This window comes from Drosophila obscura, unplaced genomic scaffold, assembly GCF_018151105.1.
Source record: "Drosophila obscura isolate BZ-5 IFL unplaced genomic scaffold, ASM1815110v1 contig_36, whole genome shotgun sequence".
NCBI classification, from domain to species: Eukaryota; Metazoa; Arthropoda; class Insecta; order Diptera; family Drosophilidae; genus Drosophila; species Drosophila obscura.
This window is the reverse complement of record NW_024542824.1, coordinates 2,284,132-2,301,721: the sequence shown is the minus strand read 5'-3', so window position 1 is coordinate 2,301,721 and position 17,590 is coordinate 2,284,132. Positions and strand designations below refer to the sequence as shown.

The 17,590-nt window shown below is 48.6% G+C and overlaps 3 protein-coding genes across 3 annotated transcripts; 2 read left to right on the top strand and 1 right to left on the bottom strand.

The window, feature by feature from the left end:
* Window positions 1-68: 68 nt before the first annotated feature.
* On the top strand, window positions 69-4,779 carry LOC111080269 (condensin complex subunit 1). Its single transcript, XM_022375767.2, has 6 exons — window positions 69-278; window positions 378-852; window positions 916-1,811; window positions 1,868-2,009; window positions 2,079-2,166; window positions 2,229-4,779. The coding sequence occupies exons 1-6, from the start codon at window positions 152-154 to the stop codon at window positions 4,710-4,712; spliced, it is 4,212 nt and encodes a 1,403-aa protein (XP_022231459.2). The 5' UTR covers window positions 69-151; the 3' UTR covers window positions 4,713-4,779.
* A 2,075-nt stretch (window positions 4,780-6,854) lies between these two features.
* Window positions 6,855-9,412, top strand: LOC111080362 (sterol carrier protein 2). The gene is made up of 5 exons (XM_022375936.2): window positions 6,855-7,023; window positions 7,321-7,644; window positions 7,704-7,894; window positions 7,978-8,861; window positions 8,939-9,412. Exons 1-5 carry the CDS (start codon window positions 6,979-6,981, stop codon window positions 9,127-9,129), a joined length of 1,635 nt encoding a protein of 544 aa, XP_022231628.2. The 5' UTR covers window positions 6,855-6,978; the 3' UTR covers window positions 9,130-9,412.
* Window positions 9,413-9,788: 376 nt separating this feature from the next.
* On the bottom strand, window positions 9,789-15,719 carry LOC111078769. The gene is made up of 9 exons (XM_022373626.2): window positions 15,524-15,719; window positions 15,037-15,474; window positions 14,661-14,953; window positions 13,482-14,516; window positions 13,276-13,416; window positions 13,062-13,201; window positions 12,856-12,995; window positions 12,501-12,791; window positions 9,789-12,423 (listed from the first exon to the last, which is right to left on the bottom strand). The coding sequence occupies exons 1-9, from the start codon at window positions 15,588-15,590 to the stop codon at window positions 10,556-10,558; spliced, it is 4,413 nt and encodes a 1,470-aa protein (XP_022229318.2). The 5' UTR covers window positions 15,591-15,719; the 3' UTR covers window positions 9,789-10,555.
* Between the last annotated feature and the right edge of the window lie 1,871 nt (window positions 15,720-17,590).

Sequence of the window (17,590 nt, the reverse complement as noted above, 5' to 3'; positions counted from 1 at the left end):
GGGCTACGTGGGCTAAGTTTGTTTTTTTTTTCGGTATATTTAAAAATTGAGAGGGTATTTTTCTGAGGGGCAGCCACACTGATAGCGACGCTTGTTTTTTTGTTTCGCGGCAAATAATTTTTGTTGGACAATTTTTCTGTGTTTATGTGCAATGGAGGAGGAACACGACTTTCAGTTCATCTTGCCATTGAATCCCACGGATCTGGTCAACTCCTGCGGCGACCAGTACTACGTCAAGGAGGTGTACAGCAACAAAGACATACCCGAAAAACTCCTCGGTAAGTGGTAGTTGGCGCGTCCGACGCGTTCAAATCAAAGTACAGTGGTCCCAAAGTTGATACTATTCCTTTATTTAACACTACCCTTACTTTTTGCAGAGTGCAAGCGTAGGGTGAACCAGAGCCAGGATGCCTTCTACATATTCGAGACATTCGACACGTACTTCTCCATCATCGAGTCGAGCGGCTTGGATGCCGCCTCCATTCGGAACCTGATGCGTGCCTTCGACCTGCTGTACGTGACTGTCGAAAAGCTGGGCCAGGGCCTCAAAGAGACGCTCAACGACAAGGAGGCGCCCTCGAACCAGACGCGCTCCTCCCATCTGAATCTCAGCAAGATGACGCTCTACCTGCAGGTGAACCTGGTCAAGAAGATCGACATGGTGACGCAGCGTGCGATGTGCGACCAGCAGCTGAACGTGCAGAAGAAGCGCGGCAAGCTGCCAGAGGCCCTGGAGCAGTACCCCGACTGGGATATAAAGCGCGGCAAGTTTCTCGTTCAGCTCTTCAATATCCTGCAGTTGCCGCTGGAACGGCTCTGGAATCCGCCCGTGGTCGAAGAGGACTTTATATCGTAAGCATTTCACACGTGAGCCATTAAGATCCGTTTTTCTCATCTGCTTTCTGTTCGTTTCAGGATGCTCTGTGACATTTGCTACCGCACTTTGGAGCTCATTCCGATGCGCAACGACAATAAGCATATTTTTGATACCCTCTTCCAGATTTTGGGCACCTGCATTAAGCGCTTCAACCATTCCATGACCTTCCCGGCCCGCATTCTGCAGATTCTGCGCGGCACTGAGCACGCCGCCGTGGCAGTGGCCAACGGCATCCTGACACTGCACGAGGAGTACGGCATCTCCTCGGTGTTCTCCATTCTGATCAAGAGCATTGTGGTGGCTCTCAAGCTGGACAGCGCCGACACGACGGTGTCCAAGCACTTCTCCGCCTTTCTCTCGGAGTTCTCGAACATCGCCTCGGGGCTGATCATTCCGCACTTGTCGAAGCTCGGGGAGGAGCTGCTCGACTGCCAGTCGCACATGCTGCGGAACACCGTTCTCCAGATCATAGCCGATGCCGTGATCAGTGACCTGACCGCCGAGGATCTCAGCGATGACATGAAGGAGGTGCGCAACGAGTTCCTTGACCACCTGTACGACCACATCCTGGACGTCTCAGCCCATGTGCGCACCAAGGCCCTGCACATTTGGGTGCATCTCAAGACGCAGCATGCCATACCGCTCAACTATCTGTCAAAGGTGGTGGCCGCGGCTGTAGGGCGGCTGGAGGATAAGAGCTCGCTGGTGCGCAAGGCGGCCATGCAGCTGGTAAAGTCCACGCTCGAGAGCAATCCGTTCTCGAGCAAACTGTCGCTGGAGGAGCTCCTGCAGAAGCACACGAAGGAGGTGGAAATCATGGAGAAGCTCAACGAAGAGCTGGAGGCGGAGCGCAAGGAGGAGGAGGAGCTCAATAAGGAATGGGGCGACAAGGCGCAAGAGATGTTGCCACAAATCGAGGAGCATCTAAACGAATGTAAGTCAAACGCCTCTTCCCTTGCCTTTCGTTATTTATTCCCTGCCGCATTGCAGTTCCCAATTTGGAGTTTGACAAGGAGGAGACCGACACAGAACTGCTGGAGAAGATTCTGCCGCTGATGCGCGCAAAGGACTACAAGAAGGCCATTATTCTGGTGCGCAAAGTGGACTTTCTGGCGGGGAACCACGAAATGATGTAAGGCTCTGCAGCTGCATTTTCTTTTCGTTTTTGTTACCTTTGACCAATCCCTGGCTCTTGTTTTAGTGCCATGCTGAAGTTCGAGGAGAAGGTGGTCTATGTTCTGGCCCTGCTCAAGACCTACCACCTGCTGGCCGCAGGTCTCAAGCAAAGCGTAGGTTCCATTCAATCCAGACCTTCCAAATCAATTTGCTAATCCTTTCTCCACTTGTTTAGAACGAGGAAATGCTGCGACAGATCAAGACGGTGCAGTTCCTAAAGGATAGCATCGATTTCGCCACCATAGTGACGGATGCCTATCCCAAGCTGCAGGATCTGCTCATGTCCAAGACAAACACGGATGTGCTGGAGGCCGTGGACCTCTTCACCACCGGCTACATGTTCGGCATCTGCGGCACAGAGGTGGGCATGCAGAAGATGCTGATGCTGGTGTGGTCTTCCGACAAGGAGAAGCGCGATGCTGTCTCCGAGGCCTATCGCCGGGTGCTCTTCACCACAGACCTCCAAGCACGCGCCCATGCCATAAGGGTCGTGCAGAATCTCTCCAAATTTCTCGCTGTTATTGATTATGGCCACTACTTGTCGCTGGAGACGCTGGTGGCCGAGTGGGTGAACGCTGGGGAGATAGACGCGCTCGTCATTCAGGTGCTGTTCGAGCGCTTCACCTTGAAGCTGGAGGGCACCACAAGCAGCGAGTCACGACTCGCCCTCCAGCTGCTGATCATGGCATCGAAGGCAAAGCACAGCATTGTCACTGCCAACACGGCCATCATCGAGGACATAGCCGTGGGCGAGCGTGCACGTCGCGAGCCGCGCCTCTTCACCGGCTGTCTGCGTCTGCTGGTGAATGGCATCGATGCCAACAGCAATGCCAAGTACTACAAGCGCCACAGCACCGATATCGCGTTCGTGCAGGAGGTGAAGCGCTTCTTCTTCGACTGTTTCTTCCACCAGAAGCTGAAGGACTTTGATGGCATGGCCACCAGCGTGTTTGAGTACATCTACCGCATGTGCCAGTCCCCGGATGTGTTGGCCCAGGAGCTGCTGAAGGAGCTACTCAAGCGTTTCTACAAGAACTGGCTGGTCGCCGCCGCTTCAGTGATTTCGAATAATGCTGCAGATGCGGATTTGGATGCGGACAAGGAAAACGAAAACGAACTGGCACTGGCACTGGATTCGCCGCCCACTCACATTCCGTATTCGCAGTCACTGGCCATTCCACAGACTCAGATACCACAGACGCAGGGCAGCCAGAGCACTGGGGGTCGCATGCCCGTGTTTTTGGTGTCGCGTTTTGTGTTCTGCATCGGCTACATGACCATCAAGGAGATGATATTCCTGGACATGGATGTCTACAACAACATGAAGTACCGCGAGGAGCTCACGGCCCAGCAGGAGAAGGATACGCGCACCAAGGAGGCGGGCAGGAAGGCCGCCCAGCAGCAGCTGCGCCGCACCATGAATGTCTCGGCCGCGGAGGTGCGCAAGCGTTTGTCCAACTCGGCCGCGGAGCCGCAGCAGGAGCCGGACGAGGATCTGGTGGGGGCCACGGCAGAGGATAACATTGCCGAGGAGATCCATGCCATCTGCGAGGACATGCTGATGTACGATCCGAACGGCCTGCTCCACTGGCTGACGCCCGTCATCATTGATATCTGCAAGAAGCCGGGCGAGTACCGGAATCCGAAGCTGCAGCAGGCGGCGACCCTCACATTGGCCCGCCTGATGTCCGTCTCGTCGCGGTTCTGTGAGTCGAACATGTCCTTCCTGATGAACATCCTCAATCTGACGACCAACATGAAGATCAAGTGCAACACGGTGGTGGGCCTGTCGGATCTCACCTTCCGCTTCCCGAACATCATTGAGCCGTGGACGGGCTACTTTTACGTGCAGCTGCACGAGACGAACACAGAGCTGCGGCTGACGGCCATCAAGATGCTGTCGCATCTCATTCTGAACGAGATGATACGCGTGAAGGCGCAGATCTCGGACATGGCCCTGTGCATTGTCGATGACAACGAGGAGATTCAGGACATCACCAAGGAGTTCTTCAAGGAAATAGCCAACAAGTCGAACATCCTGTACAACGTGCTGCCCGACATCATCTCGCGGCTGGGCGACACCAATCTGCGTCTCGAGGAGCCCAAGTATCGCATCATCATGGCCTACATTTTGGGACTCATCCAGAAGGACCGTCAGATCGAGACGCTGGTGGAGAAGCTCTGCCTGCGCTTCCCCGTGGCCCGCGTCGAGCGACAGTGGCGCGACATCGCCTACTGCCTGAGCCTGCTGAGCTACAACGAGCGCTCGCTCAACAAGTTGTTGGACAACATGCAGCACTACCGCGACAAGGTGCAGAACGACGAGGTCTACCAGTCCTTCCGCCTGATCATCAGCAACACCAACAAGCTGGCCAAGCCCGAGCTCAAGGCCGCCGTCACCGAATTCGAGACGCGCCTCAACGAGTGCCTGGCGGTCAACGATCCCGCCGGCGACGCAGCCGACAGCAGCCAGACCGACGAACCGCGTTCGGCCAACAGGACCAGGGTGGCACCCGGCAACCGAACGAAGAAGGGCGGCCGCAAACCAACTCCTCCCTCTGCTTCTGGCCGGAACACCAGCCGCCGTGGACGCGGCCGGCGAGCTGCCCGCGCTGAGAGCTCCTCCGATGATGATACCCTCAGCAGTGATAGCGACTGAATGATGGATATGACTCGTGTTTTATCCACAAAACTGCATTTCACAATAGATAACTATTTTATATAAACGATTTTTTAATATTAAAAATTTAAATTAATTTAAAAAGTTTCCTTTTTTTGCGTAAATGTGTGTGTGCCATGTATTCTCACATACTGTGCTTGTGTTTCTAGAATTTTTGTCCGCTTGAACCGAAATTGGTTTTTCGTTTTGTTTTGAGGGCTGAGATCAGCTGACCTGAGCTGACCTGCCGCAACATAAATGAGGAATGGGCAGAGTGGGTGGGGGTGGGAAATAAATACAATATATAAAAATAAAAAATGTTATTTGAAATTGCACATTTACATTGTATATGTACATATCCGTAATTTAGACAGGTGTCTTTTATAAATTACATATTGTGCAAATGCCTATGGCTTTTGACCTTGCAACTCTGTCGATAAATTTATATACTGTAGATGGTAAGTGTCTACTTTAAAGGGGGTCAAAAAATTTTAAGATTTAGGAAAAATGTAAAAATTTAGGAAAAATTAAAAGAAAATGTAAGAACTTAGGAAAAATGTAAAAATGTAATAAAAATTAAAAAAAAAACAAAAAATATGTTTTTATTGCTCATTGACAATAGCTGGCTGATATAAAACGAAAAATTATAATTGCTCGCTGACAAAAGCTGACTGATATGAAAGGAAAAAAAATTGTAAATGCTATCTGACAAAAGCTGACTGATATGACACGAAAATTATAATTGCTTGCTGACAAAAGCTGACTGATATGAAACGAAAATTTCTAATTGCTCGCTGACAAAAGCTGACTGATATTAAACGAAAAATTCTAATTGCTCGCTGACAAAAGCTGACTGATATGATACGAAAAATTATTAAATGCTATCTGACAAAAGCTGACTGATATGAAACGAAAAATTCTAATTGCTCGCTGACAAAAGCTGACTGATTTGATACGAAAAAATTGTAAATGCTATCTGACGAAAGCTGACTGATATGAAACGAAAATTTCAAATTGCTCGCTGACAAAAGCTCACTGATATGAAACGACAAATTATAATTTCTTGCTGACAAAAGCTGAATGATATAAAACGAAAAATTCTGCTCGCTGACAAAAGCTGAATGATATGAAACGAAAAATTCTGCTCGCTGACAAAAGCTGACTGATATGAAACGAAAAATTCTAATTGCTTGCTGACAAAAGCTGAATGATATGAAACGAAAAATTCTGCTCGCTGACAAAAGCTGACTGATATGAATCGAAATTTACAATTGCTCGCTGACAAAAGCTGACTGATATGAAAGGTAAAAATTTTGCTCGCTGACAAAAGCTGACTGATATGAAACGAATCAAATTTAAATGCTCGCTGACAAAAGCTGACTGATATGAATCGAAATTTTCAATTGCTCGCTGACAAAAGCTGACTGATATGATACAAAAATTGTAAATGCTATCTGACAAGCTGACGAATGAAACGATAAATTAAACCGCGACAAAGCGACGATATGAACCGACCAATATAATTGCCGCTGACAAAAGCTGACTGATATGAAACAAAAATTATAATTGATCGCTGACAAAAAAATATACTGTATGGTTAGTGCCGCCGCTTAACTATTAAATTAGAGAGGAGGCTACGTGGGTTAAGTATGTTTTTTTCAGTATATTTTGGAAATGAGAAGGTATATCTGCTAATGTTGGGTAAACATCGTTCAATTTACTGAGCAAGTTTGTTCATTCACTTTTATTCAGTGAACTAAGTCGTTCTTTCAGTTCGTTCTCTTTTGAGCTCTGATTTCTATTTGTAAGCGTATTTGTAAATAAAGTACTATAATTTGTGGACGGTTTAAGTTCGAAAACTTATTTTAATTTTTACTTGGTACTTGATATCGTTTTAAGAGATTAAATTTGGTATGTTGATGTCAATCAAGCAAAGACGTTTTAATGCATGATGGTATAATCGTGGATATAAATCTTTTCGCTGTGCCCACCAGATCAAAGGTATTCAGGTACTCCTTCTCAGACAAAAAAGAACGAACGAAAAAGAACGATTAAGATGAACTTATTCAGTTCGTTCATTTCAGTGAATAGTATAGTTCTATTTTGTTCGTTCGTTCATAACGACCCAACACTAATATCTGCGGGTCAGACGGTCACACTGCTGTAGACAAAACAACTTAAATTTTAATCATTCGGTTTAAAGCGCTAGTAGCGGTCTTACCTGTTTTGCTTATTTCCAATCAGCACCTGTACCTGCATCACCAAGATGACCAAGACCCGTGTGTATGTCGTCGGTGTGGGCATGACAAAGGTGTGTGCATAAAACACATTAAAGAAAGTGGCCCTGTCCAAGGAGAAGTTGCGAAAACTTTGTTCAAGTGAAGATGGTGCAATAATAATGTTAATCGCTCCTGGACTTTGATCTGGGGTGCACTTCGGTCACTAATCTGCTCTCTGGCCGGGGGCTTTGTGTATCATTATCGCATTACCCCCCCACTGAAGTGGCTCGATTAGAATTAAACTATTTTTGCTCTTCCGACTGGTTTTAGCAGTCGTTATCGTTTATTATAAAAACCTGTTACTTATGAATGTTTCTCTCTGACTGCAGTTCGAGAAGCCCGGCCGTCGTGCTGATGTCTGCTATCCGGACTTTGCCAAGGAGGCCATCACCAAGGCTCTGCAGGACGCCAACATTAAGTACGAAGAGGTACAGCAGGCTGTGACCGGTTACGTCTATGGAGACTCCACCTGCGGTCAGCGGGCTGTCTACGAGGTGGGAATGACCGGCATTCCCGTCTACAATGTGAACAACAACTGCTCGACAGGATCCAGCGCCCTGTACCTGGCCAAGCAGATCATCGAGTCTGGAACCTCCGACTGTGTGCTGGCCCTGGGCTTCGAGAAGATGGAGCGTGGCTCCCTAGGAGCAAAGGTGAGACACTCTTGCTACTTGCAATTCTACCTCTAATAAACTCAATCATGTACCAACAGTACTTTGACCGTGCCAATCCCATGGAGCGTCACATCACCGAGATGGGTGAACTTACCGAAATTGGACCTGGACCCATGGCTGCCCAGATCTTTGGCAATGCTGGCAAGGAGCACATGAAGAAGTACGGCACCAAGCCCGAACACTTTGGCAAGATCGCCTGGAAGAACCACAAGCACTCCGTCAATAATCCGTGAGTACCACGGACTACTTTGTGTCCGCATTTGCATTCATTTTTTGTGTTTATATTTATTATCTTATCTCTGGTACCCGCAGCTACTCGCAGTTCCGCGATGAATACACTCTGGAGCAGATTATGAAGTCGCCGCAGGTGGTCGAGGGAGTGCTGACCAAGCTGCAGTGCTGCCCCACCTCTGATGGCTCTGGTGCTGCTATCCTGGCCTCCGAGCAGTTCGTGCGTCGCCATGGCCTGGAGAAGCAGGCTGTGGAGATCGTGGGCATGGAAATGGCCAGTGATCCAGCATCCACATTCGCGGGCAAGAGTCTGATGAAGATAGCTGGCTACGATATGACTGTCCTGGCCAGCCAACGTCTCTTTGCCAAGAGCGGCTACAAGCCCCAGGATGTGCAGGTGGTGGAGCTGCACGATTGCTTCTCCGCCAACGAGCTGGTGACCTACGAGGCCCTGGGCCTGTGCGGCGAGGGCAAGGCTGGCGAGTTCATTGATCGCGGAGACAACACATACGGTGGCAAGTTCGTGGTAAATCCCAGCGGGGGCCTCATCTCGAAGGGTCATCCTCTGGGAGCCACTGGCCTGGCCCAGTGCGCTGAGCTGTGCTGGCAGCTGCGTGGTCTGGCCGAGAAGCGCCAGGTGCCCAATGTACAGCTTGCTCTGCAACACAATCTCGGTCTGGGTGGCGCTGTGGTGGTGGCTCTGTACCGCCTGGGCTTCCCAGCGGCAAACAGTGTGGTGCACAATCTGACGGCTGCTGCCAAGGCGGCCACCAGCGAGGATGGCTTCAAGGTGGCGCCGCTTCTGAAGCTGCTCGAGCAGGCCATGCAGGAGGACAAGGATAATCTGATCGAAAAGGTGCGCGCTGTCTATGGCTTCAAGGTGAACAATGGACCCCAAGGCCAGACTGGCTTCTGGGTCATCGATGCCAAGCAGGGCAAGGGCAAGATATTTTTCAATGGCACACGTAAGTCAAATTAATTACCAAACACACTTTTTACGTTGCAAATTAATTTGCCCCCCCCCCCCTGCTTTTGTTTGTAGAAAAATGTGATGTCACCTTTGTCATCAGCGATGAGGATGTGTTCGAGCTGTTGACGGGCAAACTGCCGCCTCAGAAGGCCTTCTTCCAGGGCAAGATCAAGATCCAGGGCAACATGGGCTTTGCCATGAAACTGATGGACCTGCAGCGCTCCGCCCAGGGCCGCATTGAGGAACTGCGCTCCAAGTTGTAAGACATCCCGTAAGACATGGCGTCGATGGAGCGATTCTGTCTACATTCCGTCATTTTGCCTTTTGTCTTTGGCAATATCTTTTCGGCCTTAGAACGTGGATTTTATGGATTTATCGAATCCGCTTTTTGTACGATTTGTATTATTTTCTAGAAATTAAAATTGTTATACCTTTAAAGCACCGATTGGTTGTTTGGTTGTGCGGGGAACCAAGTTCAAAGAATGAGGATTTATAGCCCGTACTCAAAGTGATCTAATTCAAAATAAAAAATAATGCATCTACAAATGTTCAACGATTGGTATTCTTCATTAGATATTATTAGATGGATCAATGCATATTTTAAATTAAAAAAACAATAATAATAAAATTAAAGAATCTTATTCTGGTAATTACCAGAATTATACTTAGGGTTCTATGTATATTGGAATCGGAAAGCAGACTTAAAATGGAATCACATTGAATCGAAATACAAACAAAATGGACAAATATTAGATAGACCCTTCAGAAGGATATTTAAGGATTGGTTCTACATAATTTAAGATTATCTACTTAATTAATTTAGATTGGCCATTGCACCCTACATGGGCTTTCCTTTTCCCAGTGTGGCTTAGTATCCAGGTGTCTGCAAAACATAAAATATCCCCAAAGGTTTTTTTGTTTTTGTACGATCCGAATCTTTATTGTTTCATCAACGTGTAAGCTGGCTTAAGGTCTAGAGTTATATATGGTGTATATAGTATATATCATAATTATCAATGTGTGTATTGTTCTACGCACGTTCAAAACACTTTTCAAAAAAGTAGTTCAGAAGGAAATGAAACTGGGATCTCTCTGCCAAGCACTTGGCGGGCTTGGCTTGGCTTGGCTTTGCTCACTTTTAACGATTACTGTGTGTGCACATGATATACATATATATGTAAGGTATATAAAGGTATATATAAGGTGCCACAAACTACACAATATAACACTTGTAGGTACCCTCCTGTCCAGTCCTGTCCTATCCTGTCCTGGCATTAAAAACTGTTCAATTGTTGTATCTAAAGAGTGCATGCGTGTGTGTGGTGTAAATAAATTAGAAAACTACATCTCTATCTCAAGTGTCGCATTTTGAGCTTAATTCTACTGGTTTCTTACGTTTCTTTCATTATCAAATATAGGGTGTATCGTATGTGTGTGTGTGTGTGTGTGTTTCAAGCCTTTTGCCTATATACAGTGGTTGGGTGTGAGGGGGGAATCGAATTACACTGCGTGTCTTTTCTAGTGTAAGCAATTTCCCGAAATTAAAAAACAAACATTAAAAAAAATACACGTTCCGCTCGGATTGCGTTAGACGGAATCTAGCGGCGGATATCGTAAATGTACAATCAAGAAAGTCCATGTAGGAGCCTCTTCTCAGCTCGCCCGCTCTGCTCCCACACCGACACGCACTCAATAGCTGTGGCTGCTGCTGCTGCTGCTGGAGTTTGTGTAGGAGGAGAGCGCGCTATTCGTTGTTGCCGATGAGGATGTTGTCGATGAGGGTAGGGTTGATGATGATGATGGATTGCTGACCGATGAGCTGCCTCCCGCTGCCGGCTTGTCCATGCTGGCCATTATGGAGCCCAGCAGATCCACGGGTGTCTTGGCCACCCCCTTGTGGCTTGTGGCCACCCGACTGTGCCCTGTGCCGGGCCCAGCAATGATGATTTTGTGTGAGGGCAAACTAAACGTCTTGTAGGTGGTCTTCATCGGGATTGCTGCAGCTGTTCCTGTGGTGGTCGTGCTGGGTGGAGGCGGCGGTGGTGCAGCTGCTCGTAGGGGCGGCATTGGGGGCAATGGCGGTGCTGCTGTTAGCGTGGGCAAAACCACAGACATCCTGCCAAAAGGCGCCATTGTAGAGGGTATAACGACTTTAACAATTTGCGGAGCATTGGGCGCTGGACTCAGGGTGGGAAGTGGGGGACCAGTGGGCGCTGGACTCAGGGTGGGAAGTGGGGGCCCAGTGGGCGCTGGACTCAGGGTGGGGAGTGCAGGACCTGCGGGTAGCGGTGGCAGCGCAACAGCAAGTGGTGTGGGAGTTGGCGTAGGATTAAGATTAAGATTAGATGCTGGAGCAAATTTTAGTGGCGGCATAGCAGCAGCAGGAGCAGGAGCCGAAGCAGGATTGATAATAGGAGCCACTACAAGCGTTGGCATAGCCGCAAATGGAGTGGGAGTGGGAGCGGGTGGAGCAGCAGCTGCTGGAGCAGATTCTTCAGGTATGGTCATATCCATCTCGACAATTTCCTCGGCACACACCTCCGTTACCTCCTCCTCGTGATCGACCACCAATTGGGGTGTGCTCTCGACAATCAACTCATTGCCCACATTCTCCACGGGATCTGTGGGCTCTCTTGGAAGCAGTGCTGGCGGCGGCGGCGGCACACTGGAGGAGCTACTGCCGCTGATGATCGTATCACTTCGACTGGTCGTTGGCTCGTCCGAAACAATTTTCACTTCGATTTTGATCTCGGGTTCCTTTTGATTCAGGCTGTTGACGTAGGCTTCGCGATGGTTGAAGGGTGTCTGAGGCACTAATGGCGGCGGCAGTCCAGCCACAATGACATTCGAAGGCAGAGATGGAGCAGGAGCAGCCGCAGCAGTAGCAGCAGCAGCAGGAGCTGAAACTGAAGCTGGAGCTGAATTGGAGCTGGTCAGTCGAGGCATTTTAGCTGGTGTCGGCGAAGATGTGGGCGATGACGACGACTGGTGTTGCTTTTTGGTTGTGTTGTGTTCACAGCGTCGCTCTTTTTCTTTTTCCTTTTCCTTCTCCTTCTCACGCGACTTTTCCTTGTCCTTTTTGGGCTGCTTCTCCTTCTCTGCGGGACTCTCGGCAACTGTGGCTGCTGCCTTTGTGAGCTTGTACTTGTGCTCCAAGACCATTTTCCTCATGTCTATCTTGGAGTCATCTTTGCTGGGCTTCTTCTTCGGGGTGTTGCTGCCACTGCCGCTGCCGCTGCTGTTGATATTTGGACTGCTGCTGTTGCTGCCGTTATCCTGGTGGCTCTGCCGTGGCGAGGCGTTGCCCGCATCATCCATGCTGCTCTCACTCGAGCGACGCTCCTTGCCATCCAAATCGATGAGCTTCTTCTTGGCCATCTTGCCACCATCGTGGCCGCGCTTCGATGGAGTCTTCTTGCCACACTCGTCGTGACCAATGGGATTGGGTAAAATGGTTTGCTTCTCCTTGTAATGCGGTGTCTCGGCCAGCACAGGATTATTCTGTTCGTTGATCACCTCCTGGCCGGGATAATACTGACGGAGGCGCAGGTGCCAAGCTAAATGGGATGAATGGCATTGAAATGGGATTAGTTTTGGGGGTACCTTTGCTAGATTATCGAAACCTGACACTTACCAACGCTTGTGACGGCCGTCACCGTGCGAAACTGATGGATGATGTTGCGTGGCAGAAAGTAGATATCATTGTCGCACAGCTGGATGCGGGCATAGCGAATGCCTTCGCGTCGCAGCTGATTCAGCTTGGCATCCTCGATCCACTGGACGCACTGCGAGATGGGCGGCTCGTGCAGATCCAACTGCAGCATCTCCACCATGGTATTGAAGTCCTGAGCGGCAAAGGCAACCACATCCTTGGTGATGCGATTCTGTGTATACGATTGTCCACAGTGAACGGCTTTCAGAATGCCTAAGAACAAAAGCAAGGGTAGTAAAATATAATCCATGTGGCAAGAGGACTCTGAAGAGCTTACCGACTGCTGCAGTTGTGATACGCTCGTGTCCATGCCCCACATGATCGGCATGCGCCTTGGTGCGATCCTCAATCATGGTCTCGCGCGCCTCCGAAAGACGTGGAAGATATTGCAAGTTGCGCAGCTCATTTATGCGAGTTCTAAAGGGGGATTCAAGATTAAAAATTGATGGGCAAAAATCTATCTCAAAGAGTGCGCACACTCACCTTTGTCTCTTGAGCGGCGTCTTGCTATTCAGTTCCGCTGTGGGCACCAACTGCTCGCCAGCGCGTATCCATAGAATGGGTCCATCGTTCGATTGACGCGGATCCGTTTGCAGTATGGAATTACAAGCCCAGGGCATGGTCTAAAAACGGAAAAAGGAACACAAGTTAAAATGGTTTTAACCCATCAAAAGAGAGAGAGAGCGCTTAAGTTAACCTTTCGCAGAAAGGGATTCATTTCGATGCGTCCCAGAAGATCAGGAAAATAGCCGCCAACCTCCTCATGCACCTTGCCCACCAGACTGATCTGATGCAGCGGTCCATAGCGGAAAGTGCCCTGGCAGTAGTTACGAACCACCTGAAAAGGGTTAGAATGTCATTAGAGGGATCTTCTCTTTAAGAAGGGAGAGATCTTTCACTCACCTGTTCGTTGTACTGTGACATCGTGCAGGTCTCAATGTCCGAATTGCGTCCCAGGACGCCAGCCTTTACCGTCAGCGTGGAATAGTTCTCAGCCATATGCTCCAGCAGATCGGGTATATACCGTGCCGAATCGTGCACAATGCCCATCACATGATGCGCATAGCCCTGCTCATCCTCGGCAAAGCAAACGCTAAAGAACTCATCTACCAGCTCCTCCATTTCCTGTGGCGAGAGATCATCGATTTCGTGCTGATACAGATGAACTATAGAGGCGCCACCGTTCGGGTACTGCTCCACCTGGAAGTAGCAGCCGTATTTGAGATTTTCCAGCCCTGCGGGTGCCTTGCGATTGGGCGTCGGTGGCAGACTCTGAACCGTCTGCCAGGGTCCAGCAACTGGCGCCGGCGGCACGCATTGTACGCCAACGCTGGTGCGACGTATTTTGGAGCGCCTGTAGCACTTGGAGCAGTCGCGCGAAGACGAGGATGAGTGACGGGAGGAGGAGGAGTAGGAGGACGATTTACGGCTGCTGTTTAGGCTCGAGGAATGATTATTGCTGCTGCTGTTGGTCGACGAGGATGAAGTCTTGGCCGCCGGCGAAGGCATAAGTACGGAAGAGGAGGAGCTCTTCCAGTTCTTGCTGGCGCTAAAGTTTAGCTGGCGGGTGACCTCGTCACGGGTTTTGGTCGCTGTTGCATCGCCATTCATCAATGGCTTCACCTTGACACTGCTGGCCACCTCCTTTTTGATATCCAATTCGTTTTTGATGAGGTTACTAAGTACTGGCTCTGCCTTGGGAGGAGCAACAGAAGCTGCTACGTCTGGCTCCACTTTGATTTGCTTGATTCCTTCTTCCACTTTGATTGGCTCCACTTTGATTTGCTGCTGGAGAACGGCCACCACGGCCTGCTGAAGCACCTCCTGATCCTTTTGGAGCTTGCTGGAACTGGTATTGGTATTGCTGCTGCTGCGACTGCTGTCCGAGCTGCGGCGTCGATGCGAATGTGACGAGGAACTAGACGATGATGATGGGACCTACACACACGACGAGTAGCATGCCAGAAAATAGTTGGAAATTAATTTCAGATTCAAACATTTAAAACAGCTGTGCAAACTTCTCGGAAAAACTTGCAGGCAAAACTGTTTGCTCAGCTGGCAAATGGAAGTACATTGTATTACCTTCTCCCTGTCGCGGTCCCGCTCTCTGTCTCTGTCCCTGTCCCGATCGCTTCTATGATATTTCTTGTCCTTGCTGCGTGAAGAGCTGGATTTGTGATCGCTAGCGGATGAGGAAGAGGAGGATTTCAAGCTGCTTTCACCTTCACGCCTACGATCACGATCGCGATTCTTGCTGCCGCTGCTGGAGCTGTTGCTATTGCTGATGCTGTTGTTGCTGCTGCTGTTGCGACGACTCTTATCTTCATCCCGTTCGCGTTCCTTATCTTTTTTCTTCTTCTTGTGATTGCGCTCTTCTTCATGTGATAAAGTAGATAAACACATATAAATGGGGGACATTAGTTGGCATCGAATGGCAATGAAATTCTTTCCCTTTTACCTGTTTTATTGCTGTTCAAATCATCCGCTGATGGTACTGCTGCTGCTTCTATTGCTGTTTCTCTGGCATTTGCATTCCCATTCCCATTGCCTGGCAAAAATTCTGTCTCTTGCTGTGGCGGCGTCTCTTGTTGTTGTTTTTGTTGCTGTACTGCGTCTGTGTTTGTGGCTGTTGCTAGTGGCGCATTGGCATTTCCGTGGGTGGTGTCGTCTTCTGCGTTGTTTTCCACCTTCGCCGTTTTGTTTACAGATTCTATTTGCTGCGGCATCGTCAGAATCGGCGACGTCTCCATTGTTGTTGGCGGTGTCGAATCTTTGCTTATCGCCGCCTCATTGCCCTTGCAACTGACACCCGTGTCCAACTCTTTCACTGCCGCAACGTCTGGGACGGCAGCGGCAGCAGCGGCCGGGGCGGCGGGTTCTGCATTATTTTCGCCACCTAATGTATACACATATAAATGGGGGGCATTAAATTCTTTCCCTTTTACCTGTTCTTGATGGTGATGATGCTGCTGTTTCTGTGGCATTTGCATTCCCACTCCCATTGCCTGACATCGTTGTGCTTAACTTTGTTGTTTTCTCGCCACAGATTCAATATGAATCAATATCTTTTACACTTTGGGGGAAGAAAAAAAAATGGCAAGAACGCAGAGTTGTATAGAGCAGCAGGGCGCGCACAGGGTTGCAACCGGTGCTGGGACAATTCATCGGAAATCGATAACGCCGAATGCGAAAAATTTAACATTTATTAATTAATTTGTAATTTAGGGCCAACTTACTCTTCCAGTCGTCTACTATATACTTTCCATACAAATAGTCCGTAACATCCGTGAGCTTGTGTTTCGCGAGTCCCTTCTTAAAATGCTCTTTGTCCCATAGAATCGGGAACGCTTCGGAGGCTTCGGACATGCCAGTCAAGTTTGCAGGCAGTGGTCAGACACTATTGCCACGAGGTTGTTTGAATATCCCTTTTTGATTACTTGTTTTACTACAACGTGTAGAGCCGAGTTGATTTTCCTCGAACCTACGCGGGACTCCTGTGTAACAGGCCAATAATATATGACTATTGATGTATTACTAGAGCAGACCAGAGGCAAGGCAACTTACCGCACGAATGTATAAATAATGGAACATAGTGCCCTGCAAGTTGAATGCAGCTATTACAAGTACCTTCCATTTCGGTACGGGTAGAAAAGTCTGCAAATATCAATACATATATTAATTAAAATCAGCCAAACTGAGGGATATATGGGTACATACCATATGGGAAAGATTATACTCGTCTAATATTAATACAAACTTTTCATTTCGAAAATATGTGAGGCACGATACCAAATTGACCTTGCCGATTTTCACATCTGCTATGTGACTGGGGCTTTTAAGGTAACCTGATCGTGATCTTCAGATCGTTGGCGTTAAATTCCACTAGACTAAATGATTTGAAGAGGTAAAAAATGGGACAAACGGGCCGGCGGTTTGTGTACTGGTCAGGTTTCTTCGGATATGCTAGTTTCTTCATCCGGCCAGGCTTTGTCGGTCGCAAAGGGCCCACAGTTTGTTGCTGGTCCTGGGATGACGCATTGCTGGTCGCAGCAGTGGCACTGGCTCCAGCCTTGCTCGTATCCATCTTGTCCTGTGCAGTGTAGTGCGTAGTCCTGGAAGTCCTGTCAGTGGCTAGTCCTAGTAGCCGGTAGCCGGGTAGCGGGGTCTCGTAGCGACGGTTTTGCAATTTTTGCAGCCCTAGCTATGCTATCGATACGAACACAATACTATCGATTGTTGTACGTCTAGGTCCAGTTTATGTCCTTACCAATCCTTAGCAGGAGCTATAGTTATAGAAAGACTTCTATAGTTATAGCCATCGTGTTTTTCAGATCTCTTGAGATACATCTCAATTCCAATTTATATAAATATAATTTATAAATTTATATCGATACTATCGTTTCGGCAACGATCCAGCCCTAGTGAAAGATCCGTTATGATATGTGTGTTTGTGTGAGTGTGGACGCGGCGCGCCAAAGCGCTTAAACTAGCTTAAACGCTGAAACTACGTAACGTAACGTTAACTTAGTTAGTAAGTATCTAGTAACAGTAGTTACCTTACCTGCAGTTAAGTGGAGCAACAGCCCGACATATGAGCATAGTTACGTGTGTGTGTGTGCGTCTGCGGACGCCCGCAAAATCGGCTTAAACTCTTTTACTTAAACTCGCTTAAACGCGTAAACTAACTAGGCACCGTGCAGTAACTACGTAACGTTAACTTAGTTAGTAACGATATAGTACCAGTAAATAACTTACCTGTAGTTAAGTGGAGCAACAGCCGGAGCATCCCATTTTGAGCATATACGTGTGTGTGTGTGTGTGGACGCGACGCACCAACAGCTGTAATAATGAGTAAAAGGAGATACGTTAAGTCTTGGTTGGATGACCAGGCCGCCGCCACAGGTAACGACCATGTTGACCATGACCATGATTACGTTCCGGTGCCAGTCACCGTAATCAAGAATGTAAGTAGCGACGACGACTTCGATGTGACGTCGAGCAGTGGAGATTCG